Source organism: Numenius arquata, chromosome 8 (assembly GCF_964106895.1).
Source record: "Numenius arquata chromosome 8, bNumArq3.hap1.1, whole genome shotgun sequence".
Classification (NCBI taxonomy): domain Eukaryota; kingdom Metazoa; phylum Chordata; class Aves; order Charadriiformes; family Scolopacidae; genus Numenius; species Numenius arquata.
In genome coordinates this window covers 59048513-59064029 of record NC_133583.1, presented here as the reverse complement: position 1 = coordinate 59064029, position 15517 = coordinate 59048513, and the positions used below count along the sequence as shown (strand labels likewise).

General features: G+C 38.5%; 1 protein-coding gene across 1 annotated transcript in view; it reads right to left on the bottom strand.

The window, feature by feature from the left end:
- Positions 1–15517, bottom strand: part of PATJ (PATJ crumbs cell polarity complex component) — a 148593-nt gene that overhangs the window by 114662 nt on the left and 18414 nt on the right. The window contains exons 12-16 of the mRNA XM_074152513.1: positions 10948–11024; positions 8440–8496; positions 6958–7092; positions 3374–3538; positions 1546–1674 (exon numbers count right to left, since the gene is read on the bottom strand). Of these exons, the coding sequence (XP_074008614.1) occupies positions 1546–1674; positions 3374–3538; positions 6958–7092; positions 8440–8496; positions 10948–11024 (563 nt within the window). The remainder of the gene's footprint in view (positions 1–1545; positions 1675–3373; positions 3539–6957; positions 7093–8439; positions 8497–10947; positions 11025–15517) is intronic.

Sequence of the window (15517 nt, the reverse complement as noted above, 5' to 3'; positions counted from 1 at the left end):
ACCTAGAGCAAATAGCGTCATTTGCTATTATAAGGCTTGAATCTTTTCTTGCAAAACAAAGAGTACGTGTCTAAAAAAACCCCAACTTTCATTTTTTAAAGAAGGGTAAAATTGCAAAAAGGAATGCAGAAAACAGAGCTGGGTCTGCAGGTCCTTTAAGCCACAATTAAACACTTCACTGTAATTTTGTGCTTCTCAGCAAATCTGCTTTAAGAATTCTGAACAGCCTCCCAGGAACCACATACTTTTTTTTTCCCCGCCTCCAATCTAGCTTGGACAATTATTTATTTTCTTTGCCCTGCACTCAAGAATGTGATGGATGTATTTACATAAACACACACACAGTCACAGATATCGCTATATAAAAATTAATCTGCAGATGATGAAAAGTGTAAAAGATCTAAGAGGCAAATCCCAAACAAAAGAGCATACTTTATACATAAATATCTTGAAATTATAAAGATCTGAGATTAAGTGGTTTACCACTCATTTAGAATTGATTAGAATGTATTTAAATGTAGCTGAAAGTACCACAACATTGCTCATGTATTTGCATCTGCGAATAAGTAAATAAAAAGCCTGTTATTAAAGCCTTCATTAATTCTGATTATATGAGAACTTAAAAGCAAATCTGTGTATTACTGCTCTGTAAAGACTCCTTAGCAACTCTACAGTAAAGCTGGCACCGCAACACAACATGTGTCAGCGAAAATGACTAACAGGATCTATTTTCAGTAATCTTAAATCACACTGGTAAAATATAGAATTAATGGTTTTGCATAATGCTTCAAATATTTTTTTATTCTAATTCATTCCCAATTCATGCCTTATTGTATCAAAAAAGAGTGAATTTTATATCACTTGACATTTATGCACAACAGTTGAACACATTTTATTAAACTACAATGTTCAGGCAGTATTCAGATGTGATGTGTATATTATTATGAAGAGTGATCCAGCTATTTTATTTCCTTATAAATATCATGGGTAGAAGTTTAAAAATGTAGCATGTTGACTAGAAACATGAAGAACCTTTCATTCTGACTACAGATTTTGAGAGTTTCTATATATTTAATTGAAGCCAATCTTTTTGAAAGGAATCATTAATTTTAGTAGAATTTTCCCCCAATTAAAGACTTTTCTGTTAATTACTAAGGAGTTTAACAATTAATATTATAATTCAGTACATAGGAAATGACGTTGCAATACCTATGAAAGTTTGCTGGCCACTCTCAGAGTTGAAAAGTCATTCCAAGTTAAAACAAAATAAAACAAAAACCAACCTCCCCCCAATATTTAGCCATTAAATTCAGAGTTATGAGGTGGAGTTTGATTAAAGATTTTGCACTTTATCACATACTATAATCAGACCAGTTTAGAACAAGCTCTGCTTTATAGAGTTGGCCTCAAAATAAATTACTTTTCCCTACACCGGAAAATGCCAAGTCGATTACCCAGGAATCAACATCACAAAACATTTTAAGGCACCACACAAGAGAAAAGATTAAAGGGATTTTTAGTATTTAGTTATACGGAAATGTATACCTGATAGTCTAAAATGCTGAATCCTAACCCATTTTTGTCTTTCTTCAGTTCAATAACCTTCACATCAGGAGACCATAACGCTAATTCCCCTTCTTCCTCCTCAGGATTAACGTCTTCCTCGGGTTTCACCTGAGAAATAAAATCTCTAGTTCAAATGCTGTTCTTTCAGTTCTTTACAAACACTATTCCTTCAATATTTTGGTTACTAATGGCTCATACATGCCCTAATATATGACCTTTTATGGAATTATGACTTCATTGAACATTATGCACCCAGTTTTCCTCCGGCTCGGTGCCTTGGATACTCCCTTGGGATGATGCCGACATGTTCTGAGCATCAGAGCCCAATCTGGCATACAAAAACCCATGCATTAGTCAAATTAGTTGTTATAATATTACTAACCTGTTACATGTTGATGAACTTCAACTGTCCCATTAGATGCATAAAAGAAAAATAAATCTCTTAGCGTAAAAGATTTAACCACAGACAGCTAATAGAAAGACCAGACAATCAGGCACATTTGATGCTTGTGGCATTAAACATGCAAGCAAAAGATTCTTAAACTGTAACTATACGAAGAGCATCTAATTTGAAAAAGCAGTTTCCTTCACAATTTTTGTGGTAAGGTATAAAAGAGGTATAGTTGGCCAATTTTCTTGGGTCTTCATAAATACATCTTCCAAAAAGGCACCTTTTGTTGTCTAACTTAAAATGAGTGTTTTTACATTCCTGCTATTTTATCAATACAATCTTTACAAAATATCAACGTATGATGTCCCAAGAAAAACGTTAAAGCCTTGTACCATTAACTTCACACTGATTTTAACTTTATTTCCTTGGACAAATATGCCTATTACACAGAGTACTGCCATGAGGCAAAAGGAAGGAATTTTTCTTCTGTGCACTCTTTCTTGATACTTTTGACAAAAGAAAGCAGAAATATTGTGAGATAAGGAGAAAGCAACCTCTGTTTGCTCAGTACCACCTTATGGCAAAGATGTGCGACTGACTGGATGTGCATGGAAAATGTTTGGTAAAATGCAACATCAAAAAACACAGCAGAACAAGTTCTACTGCAACAGAAAAGCCCGTTTACAGAAAGGCATAATACTGTACACCTTATTCTTCCATGAAACATCCGTATTTCTTGTTAAACCCTCCACCTTAGAGGAAATTATATAAGAAAATATTTGAAAAGACGAGAAGTCATGGTGTAAATACCTTTTTTAACTAGGAACAACCATTACAATTGCCAAGCTTTAGCTTGAGACTTTAAAGCTTTTCTAATGGAAAGAAACGTTAAGTTTCATTTTTTTTTCCAGTTCCATAAAAACCTACTCAGAACATGGAAGTAATCAGCTAATGGTGGCAAGGATGTGATTTAGTATAATTCAGAGCTCTCACTCACCTATTAAGTGTAAGAATGATGAATGGGAGGTACACAGTCAGCATGCAGGCACGGTGATTTACCTGCCTCCTATCTATAGTACAATGAAGGCTCTCACGGATATGAGAACACTTGTATAAACTGTAGTAAAAGTACCAGCATCACAAACATGAACTATCTCTCACTGAAACACCAGCTGTCCCTTACGAGCCCAAAGTGAATGGCAAAGGCAGCTTTATATGACAATTTAATACAAAACCGCCTCATATAACTATATATTTTAGGAAATGTTATTTGAGATCGAAAAGCGGTCTGGACCAAACAGCCAAAGGAAAACAGAAAAACGGTCTTTAGAAAGCTAAATCACTTTCTCAGAAATATATGGACTTTTTCAAAAAGTTATTGTCCTCTTACACAGCTGACTGACGTGAGAAGTCTACCTTTTGTTCTGGAGGGGAAGCTCCCACGGTGGGTTCATCCACAAGAGACTCGCTGCCGTCATCAAACAGCCGCCGACAGCAAACCAGCGTGAATGGGGGTGGCACTTCTTTTAGAAAAGTGATGGCCTCGCGGCGTGATTTTCCGTAGAGCTGAACTCCATTTACCTACACAGAAGGGGAAACACACATTCACACCAAGATAGTTAACAGGATCTCAACCTTTTTATTATTTTTTTGGCACGTATGTCTTTCCCCAGCTGAATGTGAAAGTCTAATTTTACCTGGGGATTCTGGCAAAGCTTGCGTAGTTTCATTAACATATTTTTTCTGAAGTATACATGCATTACAGTAAGAATTAAACTTCATCTGCAAGATCTTGTGCTGACTACTGACTGCTACATCACCTCTCCGCTCTCTTCAGCTTCCTCTAACTTGTTTTCTGCTCACTACTTTTCCCAGCCTAAATCATTCTTAGCTTTGCTATTGCATTCTCACCTGTTTCTTTGTTGGGGATTTTTTTCAGCATTATCTTTATGCGCATGAATTTTAAAAGATAAAAATTTAATTTTCCAAAATATTTTAAGAAAACACAGATGCTGAGCTCTAATAAAACACTCAAAGTCTGAACTAGCACAACTTCGTCACTTGTTTCAAAGGTAACAAAACAGTTGAAAGTAAAATAGATCCTACAGAAAACATGCAAGAATGTTTATATAGTAACAAAGACACCAATTACAGTAAGCGATTAATCAGAAAACCCTGACAAGGGTCAAAGCTTACCATCCCATAAGCTTTAGATCCCAAGTGACAACAGAAGACCCTAAGGGCCATTGTTAATGGATGTTTTGATCCACAGACTTAAAAAAAAAAAGGAAGATATATAGAGAGATAGAGAGAGAGATAGACAGATAGATAGATAATAACGTTGCTTTAAAAATGGGATCGTACTTCCTCAGGAAAATAAAAATGCAGTGATTCATCCTCTTTTACATATTTTATAGCCTGCAATATCATGAGCGTACATCTGTTTGCAACATAGCTGTACCCTAGAAATGAGGAAAGCAGAACGTCAGTAGGTGTCATAGGTGTGACCATCACCTACGCTGACGAGCAGCACAGCCCCAAAAGAGCAGGGGTTGAACCCAATCAGTGCTACAGACTCAATCCTGACACCTCTTGCGTTTCCGGGATTTCCTCCAGGATACCTCGAGTGTGCTCTCATGACCAATATCCGAAGTTGCTGGAGGGCAACCACTGGTTTAGGAATGGAGTACACACGATTCAAGTCCATGCTACAGCGTGAACCAAAGCACAGGAAATGAGGATACTTGAAGATTCTCTTCAATACTTCACTCCATACCCAAACTGCAACACTAATGTAGATGAACCCACATTTGATCCTAGAAAATATAGCACATAACTATCCAACATCCATGTACACACCTCTGTATGTGTGTTCTTGAGGCAGAGCCTCACCATATACCTCCCAGATCATCCTGTTCTTTAGGAGGGACTCAACCTTGTGCAACACTGGACAGCAATCGCACCTCAGCCACTTTCTTCCTCATCGCCTCTATTTTTTCCCCTCTTTTTCCAGTGTAAATATAGTTTATGCTGCTGGGAAACACAGAGTTCCACCCACACCATAACCCAGCCAAGGAGAAAAATTCAGAGTGGTGTAACTGGCCTCCAACGTGCTAAGACAAACTGCTATGGTTTGTTTTTTTTGGTTTTTTTTGTTTGTTTTTTTTTTCTGTAAGAATTACAGCAACTGCTGAGCTATCAGGCTAATCCATTAGTTAATTATTTAAGCAGAAGGATCTACGCGTAAGGATTTTTTAATGCATTGAGAAAGGCAGCGCGGTGGAAAGTTACTGGCACTTCCCGGCGCGCTGTGATTGATGGAGAAGAGCTACCACGCGCTCCTGAGCAGACTTGGGGACTCCCATTTCTCCTGTTGCGGCTGCCAGAAATCAGCTTCTAAACACACGAGGTGCCCGACACCCCATCCATTCACCAGCCTGCTCGGGTTAGTTGTGCCATCAAATAGGAGGCAGTGAAATTTTTTAACAAAACTAGAAGGACACAAGGAAGCAATTTATTCCTTAAAAAAGAACACAATGAAATTAGCTAAGATTAGGAGGGGGGAATAAAATACCATGCTTTCTATCATAATTCAAACACATCATTAAAAATAATCAACATCCAACCTCACTATATATTAAAAAAAATTCCTTGCTGATCACATTTTAATCCCAACTGTATCAGGCCCAGGTAGAGCTGCTTGTTTGGGGAATGGGGCTGTCACTTTTTCCATTGCAAACCCCTACTTAAGGGGATTTATAACTTGGCTGCAAAAACATACTCTGGCCTAAACCTGGCATATATAGCTTTAGCCCCGGAGCACATTTTTATTTTGTTGGGGTTTTTTTCCAGCTACAGAGTAGAACAAAAATTTACGCTCACTAGTTCTGGACATATCTGTGAACTTAATTGCAAGTACACAGTAATAAGTAAAACTGTTAAATATACACAATTAAAGTTTCCTAAGTTACTCTACAGCACTGCGTTATTGCTGTTCATATACAATTTTTTGTTTAGTGGCCAAAGAATTTAAACAACACTTCCAGCATTCCATTAATCCCTTCCTTTAGGAATCAAGATTTCCTCCATTAAGTAATAACTGAAGAAAATGCTTTAGGTCTTAGTGATATCAGTATGAATTTTTGATGTTAAAGGGTGAACAACAAGTAAAAGCAAGAGCGCTGTACACCTAACAAATTAATCTTTCAGAAGGCCTAATTCTACTCCCACTGATGTCAATTAAATGTTCTTTGCATCCACTAAAAAAGGTTCAAATTCAAAATATTCCACAAAGAGCAGGTATTCAATTGGAAATTAATGTCTTTTCACTTGCAGGCTGAGAAACTGATAGATATACATAAATACACACAGAAAAATAAGTATTATTTAAATACTATCAAATAAATATTTTTCCTGAGCAAGTAAGTCTGGTCTGATTCCGATAATTTCAAAGCTGCCCCAATACTTCTTTATACATATTTAAACAAACTGATGTACTAGCTTATAAACACAAATGTCTTTCAACACTCAACAAGCAAGTTATAATGCGTAACAGGAACCACTATTCCTGAGACTGTTGTAAATTTTTTAGGAGTGACAAATATTAAGAAAGATTATCCACCACAAAAGCTAATGCCAAATTGCTCAAAAGACTGAGCTAAAGGACCACACATACAAATACATTCAACACAAATATTATCTCTGCCCTTATAACTCTTGATACTCATGTTAAAACATTTCAGAAAAAAACCCAACCATGAAGTCATTAAGAGGTCACAAGAATTTGACATTTTGTCCATAAAGAAAGAATGAAACAGTGAAGAAAATATATGTGACTTCCTGAGCACTACTCTTAACTGGTTCCACAACCAACTCTTGAATACTACTATTGCACACGCAGCAGCCAAACTATAATTTAATACAAGCATTTTTAAGAAGGCTACGTAAAGAGGAAATATATCAGTTCTCATTTTTTGGGGAGGGGTTGTTTTGTTTTTTACCTCCAGAAGTTCATCCTCCAGTTGCAGAAGACCAAGTGTTGCAGCTGGACCATCTGAAGCAATTGATGATATATAATGGTGTCCATCAAAGGTGTCAAGCTCAACTCCTAATCTCAAAGTGTGGATGGGTAATAGCTGCCAAAAGATACAGCTGAGAATGTATATATAAACTTATCTACCACAATATAAACACAGTTAGGACTCAGTAGCTCACCAAATTAAACTAAGCATACAGTAAGACGATTAAGACTTCACCTGCATTACAGCACAAGTGTCCATAATTTCTCTGTACAAACTGTTTGCACAAATAAAAGCAACCAACCTGCCCTTTGGGGGAAAAGGCGATTTGAACTGTATTCTTAAATATGGTTACCACATTGAAAAAAATGCAGAGAAAAGTACCAGCCAAAGTCTATCCTACCCGAAAGGTGAGTTTTCAACAAAACTGAAAATAATACCACAATCAACATAAAAACTCAAAACAAGATCAGCTGTCTTGCTCCTTTGGGATCTACACTACTTTGAGGTAGGAAATATATCCACGAAGTGTCCTCTGCAAATAGCTAATAATAAATCCTTGTTTCTGCAAGGTGAAATCACTGATTTTGTCTTAGCCTTTTCCCAGTGGGCCTCCTTAATTTGGAATTTCTCTCTAGGGAGCCTCCAACCATTAGTGTCTCAGGTCTGCTAATAATAGGAAGAGTAGCATAAAACTGATACACTATCCAGACAAGAGAGCAGAAATCATGGCAACTCGGGGAGAAGAGATGATCTGCGCCCTCAGTTTGGCCATTTTCTGGCTTTTTATTACTTAAGTTGAAACACTGACTGTCCTTCTGGTTTCCCAATTAATTCTGGATATCCAAGTAAGAGGAGCAACCCATGGATCCTTGACATTCCCTCACACCCATGTCTGATTATTAGTTTATGGCACTGAGACACCCCCACGAGTATTTAAATGAATCACCTCCACAAACCACTTTTGCACAACGTTAACATATAGATCTTGAAAATATCTTGAAAGTCTGAAATTAATTTCAGCTCTGACTATTTCGATTAAATGGACCTCCCTCTCCCTGAGCCAGGATCACTCTGGTAAACTCCTCTGCAGGACGATGACATTGTTCAGCAGTTTCAACCGCTGCTCCATTCCATAGTGGCTTTCAACAACTGAATTTCAATGCAATTAAGTACCTCAAAATTTGAGGCTTATATGCATGGTTTGGGTTTTGGGGTGGTTTTTTGTTTGTTTGTTTGAGGGGGGTGTGTGTGTGTTAAAAGGTTCATTTGCCCATGCTATGAGAAGGTATTGGACCAGACCAGAAGATAAGCAGAATTTTGGCAGCCTTTTTTTTTGGAAAAGTAAGATAGAGCCACAAAGCCACTACATTTCTGAAACACATAAATCTGGAATTGTGTCATGCCTTGCTGGGATTACTCTGCCAAGATATACCATGAAGGAAACCACCATATAAGTCATACCTTTGAGTACTTCTGGAGCTCCAAATCATCTGTAATGGGCATATCCACATTCACAACCTAAAAATTGCACATCATTACATTTTTCAATAGCAGGACAATAAACACTTTACCAGAACGATGAATTCTGGCAAAAAAAAAACCTGATGAGCAAAATAAACTGTACTTAAACAAAGTCACACTGATGCAAAATAATTTTAAACAAATGTTAGAAAAATCTTTCAGACACAGAACATTTACAACGAGGCATGTGGTGATTATGCACTATTAGCAGACTCCAGTATTATCCTATTCCTGAAGCCCGAGTGCCAATTTTAGTCAAGTTCAGTAATCCTGTATAAGCACAAAATGCCATTATATTTGACACAAACACCCAAACTGACCTGCCAATCAGAATTTGAAAAGTAGGATAGCTTAAGTTATTACTTCAGGCTATAGTACAGCCATCTAACATCTAGACTAAACCACCATCTTCTGCAGCGTGTTTCTAACATGGCTTGAAATACATGAGTTTAATTACCAAATTTGAATGCAAAGTGGATTATTTAAAACAGTGACAAGAAATCCCTTCAGTATATCTTCATTTTTTTTTATATTAATAAAATAACTATAGAAATCACCAGCTTTGTTGTCATGTTCATCCTTAACATACTTATCTGTAACATTGAAGGTTATTTCCTCTGATTTCAAATGTAATAAGATGACATCTGTGGTGATCTATGGCCCAGGGTTGGAGTTTGGGACACTGAAGTTGACTATGTTCGGGAGGATCGCTACACTTGTTAGATTTGGAAAATACATAGCCTTGCAGGAAAATAGAAATTTCTATCTATGAAACAATACCAACCCTCAGCTCTTTCTTTTGGCTTTATTATAAACAGGGCTTCCAGCAGCTTGTTTTTCAGAACCTGCGGTATTTGTCCCCAACAGACAGAATCCATTTCACGTCCGTTTGGTTGTAACTAAATAAATCTATGAGTGATAACTCCTCAGCTTGGCTGCTCACGCTCCAGTATCCTGCAACAAACACCAGGCAGTCATACACCCCTGTATGAACTCCAGGGTCTCCTATTTCAGTAGGATCTTGGCTCCTTCCATTGGTACCACAAAGGATCAGCAGCACTGAAGCCATGAGTGACACCAAAACCTCTCCCTAAACAGCTATTTCCTCCAAAGAGAAACACTTCTGAGAGAATATTTAAACCTTTAGGTACCTTCAGGGTGACTTTCTGGGGGCTGACTGTAGGAGTGAGGACAGCGTGAAACAGGGACTGCACTACTGTGCTGAAATCGAACTCAACGTTGTTATTGAATGCAGCCAAGCAAGACTAGAGGTGGGTACAGACAACAAGAACTGGAAGAACTGAAAAATGACTTTCAAAATGGGATGCCACAACAGTCTCCTTCTATTATTTAAAAGGACCCATCATTAACATTTTCACTCCTGACATTTTCCTGGTGGCAGCTAAAGAAGAATTAGAAACAGACGGTTTCATGAACTAAGCAGGTTTTCGTCCTCTGTGGGAAGCCTGATAGTGCTAAGGGAAGTAATATCACACTCTTGAAATGTAAGGATGGGAATACCAAGCAACTGAAGTGGGCAGCCAAACAGATTTATTGCATCACGTACATAATCTTACACGAACTTCAGATCTTAAAGGAGTGCTAATGGAAAGAAGAGAAGCGAGTTTCTCAAGGCAATTCTTAAAGCTACTTTAAATCTTTCAGTGAGTGACTGGAACGATGGCTACTTCAAGTAGTAAAAATAAGTGTCTCTAAATCAACTGGACAAGCATTGCAAAGACAAACAGGGCATTTTCTTGGTGGTGGTGAGAATTTTTTAAGTCTTCGGAAAGAAGACTGGCTGGAGTCTTTTATCTGTACTCACTGGCTAACACAGCACTGAACAGCAGCAGTGAATTACAGTTTCAGTCAACTCCTTAGGAAGATTTCTCAAAACAATCTTTTGCTTGGCAATTATTTAATATGAAGTGAAGAAATATCTAATAGACACTGGCACCACAAAGTTACACTACCGTGAATTATTCCTGTTCTCCCAGCACGTTTGAAAAATCATTCTTTCGTTCTTCTAATAAAACTGTAAGATTCTTCGTGAAACACAAGAGCTCTATCCTGAGCCTTTTTTTTTCCCAGTGCACAATAAAATAAATGGATCATAAATGAAATCATAAAAATGCCACATATTTTAAGTGGCTGTTATGATGCAGATTTCAAAGGACAGTTGATTTTCTTAAATCACTGTTCCTGTCTAATATCTGTATAAAAACAGTATCTATATAAACAGAATGAAAAAAAAAAAAACCCAAACCCTCAACAACTCATTATAATACTTCTGTATTTCAGCCTTGATGATAAGGGAATCAAGATTTGATGTTACTGATCTGTTCCACACACTAAACTGTTCTATAAACAGCCTGTAATGCTACGCTCACAGATCTGTAATTTAAAGAAATGACATACATGAATGTAGTTTATTGAAAGATAACATACCATAACTTCGTATTCAGGTCCCAGCAGGTTTTCCCACTTGGATTTCAGCTCATGTGCTGGAGGGAGCGGGACTTTTCCTAAATATGAAAGCGAATATTAAATTTACAAGCATATTGTACATTCAGAAGTACATTTACTTCTAAATACTTCAATAAAAATTCAGTGTAAATAAAAGATTAGAGGGAATAATCCCAAAAAGGAAAGTGCATTAAGCTGAGTCTATCAAACAGTACAAACCAAAAATGTCTTTCTTAGGAAAACAATGCAAAATGTCAGCTACTGCTAACGTGTGATTTATTCAACTGAGAAGCAGAAGAGGTGATGCTTGCATTGATGAGATGCGAGTTCTGTACCATATAGTGCTGTAAATAAATCATTCTTCCAGGCTGCAAAACAAATTTCACACGACTGCATAATTTGTTGCTGTAAAAACGCTTGCCACTCCAGGGAAGCATCATCTCCCACCAAATGAACCCCCTTAAGAAGTAAAACACCTGACGAGATACTGCTGTTATCGAGAGGCTGCATCATCACAAGGCACTCACAGACTTTATTTATATATTTGGCAGGTATAAAGGCTTGTCTAGTTTAATTAGGCCAGTAAGTAACATGAGCTTTAATATAAGCTCCAGTTCTAAACCAGTCTTCCGTGGGAACTTGGCTATCTTGACATTTATATCTTTTCAGCTTTCTTACTTATGCAACCGAGGCAGTATTACATTCATGTAAGACAATTTGACAGAGCTAGACAGCAGAAAATGACTGGCTGCCCTGCATTTGACCTCCTCCAGAAGCTCAGCGCACATATAAAGTTCCAAGCCGAAGCAATGTTTAACTGGTAAGAATCAAGCTCTAAAGCAAATTCCATCTAGCAGCTACAGCAGCAGCAACTGGGCTCTGAATTACCCAAAACTGGGGTTTTTTTTTCCCCCCTGAACGACTGTAATAGTTTGTCAGATGTCTAGACAAGGCACAGACCACTTAGTATTGCTGATGTGTCCTACTTAAATTTAGAACGTAAATCACAACCTCGCATTTTGCACACAAAGTAGAGAGTAAAACACCTCAAGGGGGGCAATTTTGAAGGCACCAAGAGAAGCTCGGAGCCTACCTACTAGCAAAAGCCAACACAAATGGGACGTCAGGCTGCCTCTGCTTTCAACACCTCTGCAGACTGCAAAGATAAACGTGAGCTCTGCAATACAATCCTCATTACATCATTTTGTAACTTTGAAGTTTTCCGCTCATTAAGAGCAAAGATTTAAGTTAACTTTTACAACAACATAACCCATCACTGTATCTCTTCCGCTCGCTTTCTGTCACGCCAGGCAGGCAAATTCTGTCTGATTGCACTGAGAAACCACACTCCTCAGAGCCCAACAACTGAGATTTCACTTGGAAATATCCCGAGCTTCTGTAGCCTATAGACTCAAGGAGATACAGATATCCGAGGATTCCAGCAATTCAGATAACTATTTTCTGTCACCAAAAAGAAACCCCACTAAGAAAAAAAAAGCTTGCGTTTGTAAATACAGCCCACAGTTCTCTCTGAAATGAATTATCACCTTAAAAAAAGAAAGAAGACAAATTGTCCCAAAATTCTCAGCTGTGATTTAAGGGTTTTTTCCTCCATTGAAATGTAATTGAAGTTTCCAAGAAGAACTTGTCTTGGTGTTATCAAGCACAGGCTCATCACTATCTTTACTTCCCAACTGTAGCAAAACCAGAACACCAAAGAATTTTTCTGCTCCTTCTATTTGCAGAAATACATAGGGACAGAAATTCCTTAAGTCTCTTTTTCTGCTATTACGAAGCTACAGCATGAACACACAGGACCTCAGCACCTGCAATCCCCTCTGCAGCCAAATACAGATTTTAAGGTTCACCAGGAGCAATGAATCTCAGGGTCAAGCTCAACGTTCAGTTCAGTAACTGTAAGCTGTGTTCAGTTGGCTGAATACAGATTTTTTTGTCACTTCCAAAACACATTATCAAAATCTATGACTTGTTCCGAGCAGGTGCTGATGCACGTCTCCATTTGAAGTTTCCCCCCTTCTTTCTTTCAAACACACTTTGAAGTCTTTGCCTGTGACTTCCTCAGAACTGTGGAAATGTTGGCTGGAGGGATTTGGATTAAATATATTCAATTCGAATCCACCCAATTCACTTAAAATGCTCCTTTTTTCCCCAAACAGCTTTTTCCACATGGCAGCTAATAGAAAGTTTCTTTCTAGTCTCTCATCCAGCTGGATTTCTCATGACCTGAGATCCGTACCAAATCTTCAATAACGTGCAAGGCCTCAGAAATGAAGGGACAGCTCTCATTAGCAACAACTTTTAATATATTTAGCCTGTCCTTCTGTCTGCACTTCCATATAGTTTTTTTATTTCTAGTTAGCAAGCATCAAGACTAAATCACAAGTGTATTGTAAAAAGAACCCTTCCTGGTTGAAATTGCCAGCATCTTCAAAATTGGGATCTTTTCTTCTTGCAATTTCCTCCTGGTTTCACAAATTTACTATATACAAGGATGTGCACTGTGCTCTGCTGCACTTCATTAATGCGCTACCTTTATCTGCCCCACCGTCGGGTAGTTTTCCCCAACCGTCTTTAAGCGCCTGGTGAGCATCATCACATCTTTGGGGTTTGAGAACTGCCGCGAGGCAAAAAAAAGCAGCTCTGCCCGGTTTGCAGCTTTGCAGATGCAGCTGGTAAGTTAATTGCCTCTAGGCTGCGAGCAGAAAGTTTCAGGCCTCCTGCACATTGCATCTTAAACCACGTTGCCTTTGTAACAGAACTGCTTAAGCGCGGCTTTGCCTGGCCAGAATTACTATTTAATGCCTCTCCAGGAAACACAGTTTAATAAGAATTTCACACAACTGCGCTTAAAGGGAAGTAATACATATTTTATAAAACACACCTTTTACATTAAACTTCTAAGAGCATTTCCAGAGTTTAGTCAGAGCCTTAAATTAGCAGTATTTATTTTAGCACCATTATAATGAAGTGCCCATCACCATGTCCAAAATAAGCACCTATCTTTGGAATTTAAACTTGGCCGTTAAATTCTATTCCAAGGTGAAACCTTATACATTGTATTTCAGTATGAGTAAACTTTGCAACTAAGTATTCCAACTTTTTTAACAGAGATACACACACACATTTTACGGTTGCATAAGGTTTTCGCAGAGCCTTGTAACTTAAAGTGGTTTTTCACTAGGACCAAGCAATGATACTTGCTTACCGTTGCATTAAATGCTCCTCATTCATTGCTCAGTTTGAAAGCCGTGCCCACAGCATCATCCTGCTGACCCGAGGAGGACCAGAGCTGCTAGATGGTATCAAGGGCAGTATCCAACTTTAGTGTTTAAATTTTGGTATCCCAAGACACGCTGCGCATACAAGCACGTTATCCTGTATTCTCCAGGGTAAGGGGAGTGTGGATACACAGGAGAATAGAAAAATCTGGTAGTACACTTGCTACGCAGATACACCACGCTGCCCCTGCAAGGAATCCGCACGGCTCCAACCGGCAGCTGTGAATTCCGAGCAATGAAGCCCTTGCCAGACCCAGGTGCGTCCGCACCACACTCCACAGAGCTGCAAGCAAGGGGATTACGAGATTTGCACAATGCTAGAATTGAAGGGGAGCCACTCGTATACATACAAATGGGTTACAAACTCCTTTTGAAACTAAGGGCTTTGGAATATATATGGAGAGGCAGTGGATCTGCATGAAAGCAGTTTGGGTCTGCTGTGAAAAGGGCTCAAAAACAGAGTTTGACCCAAGCTGATTATCAGCAGAACCGGGATCACTAAGGCATATCTAGATAACACACCTGGAGCCTAACAGATTTTGTTAACTTCAAGCTCAGTAAAAGCAATTTTGGTTCCCAGCATAAGCTGATCCTGGCATTGATATACCGTATTTGCTCAGCACCGGGTATTAGGTAACAAATTCCTCAGAAAGCTCTCCTTGCGTCAGGGCAGACACCTGCGGCCTGTGACACAAGATAACCCAGTCACGTGTGGTCAGGACCCGACCACAGAGATATTGTTCGCTTCAGCAGAAAAAGAAAATACTTGATGCATAGGAAGTTCCACAGGAAAAAAAGGACCGGGTAAGTGACAAAGGACAGCACGTGTTGCTCTTTTTTAGCCTCAGTCATAGCGAGTCTAAGCCCTGCTGGCTCTTCTGCCCCTGAATGCATCTTACTGCTAAGTCCTTAAGTTATTGGTCCACTGTAAGTACAAATCAATATCTGCTTTTCCATTCATACAGCTAAAACAATGCTTTGATAACCTCCCATCTCAGCTACTTAGCCACCTCGGTTTTGGCTTCCTATTTCTGGGAATATGCAGAAGTCACAACAAAGGATGTCTGGTTACAAGGCTTGGACAAAAAAGCAAACCAGAATGGAACATTAGGAACTGCTACATTTCTCTCGTTTCCAGGTTGTCTTTAATACTGACAGATCTTCCACAATCATAGCAAAATTGTTATTCATTGACAGCCATAATTTAGAATCCTCTATTACATCTACATATCTTAGAAACAACAAGGCATAAG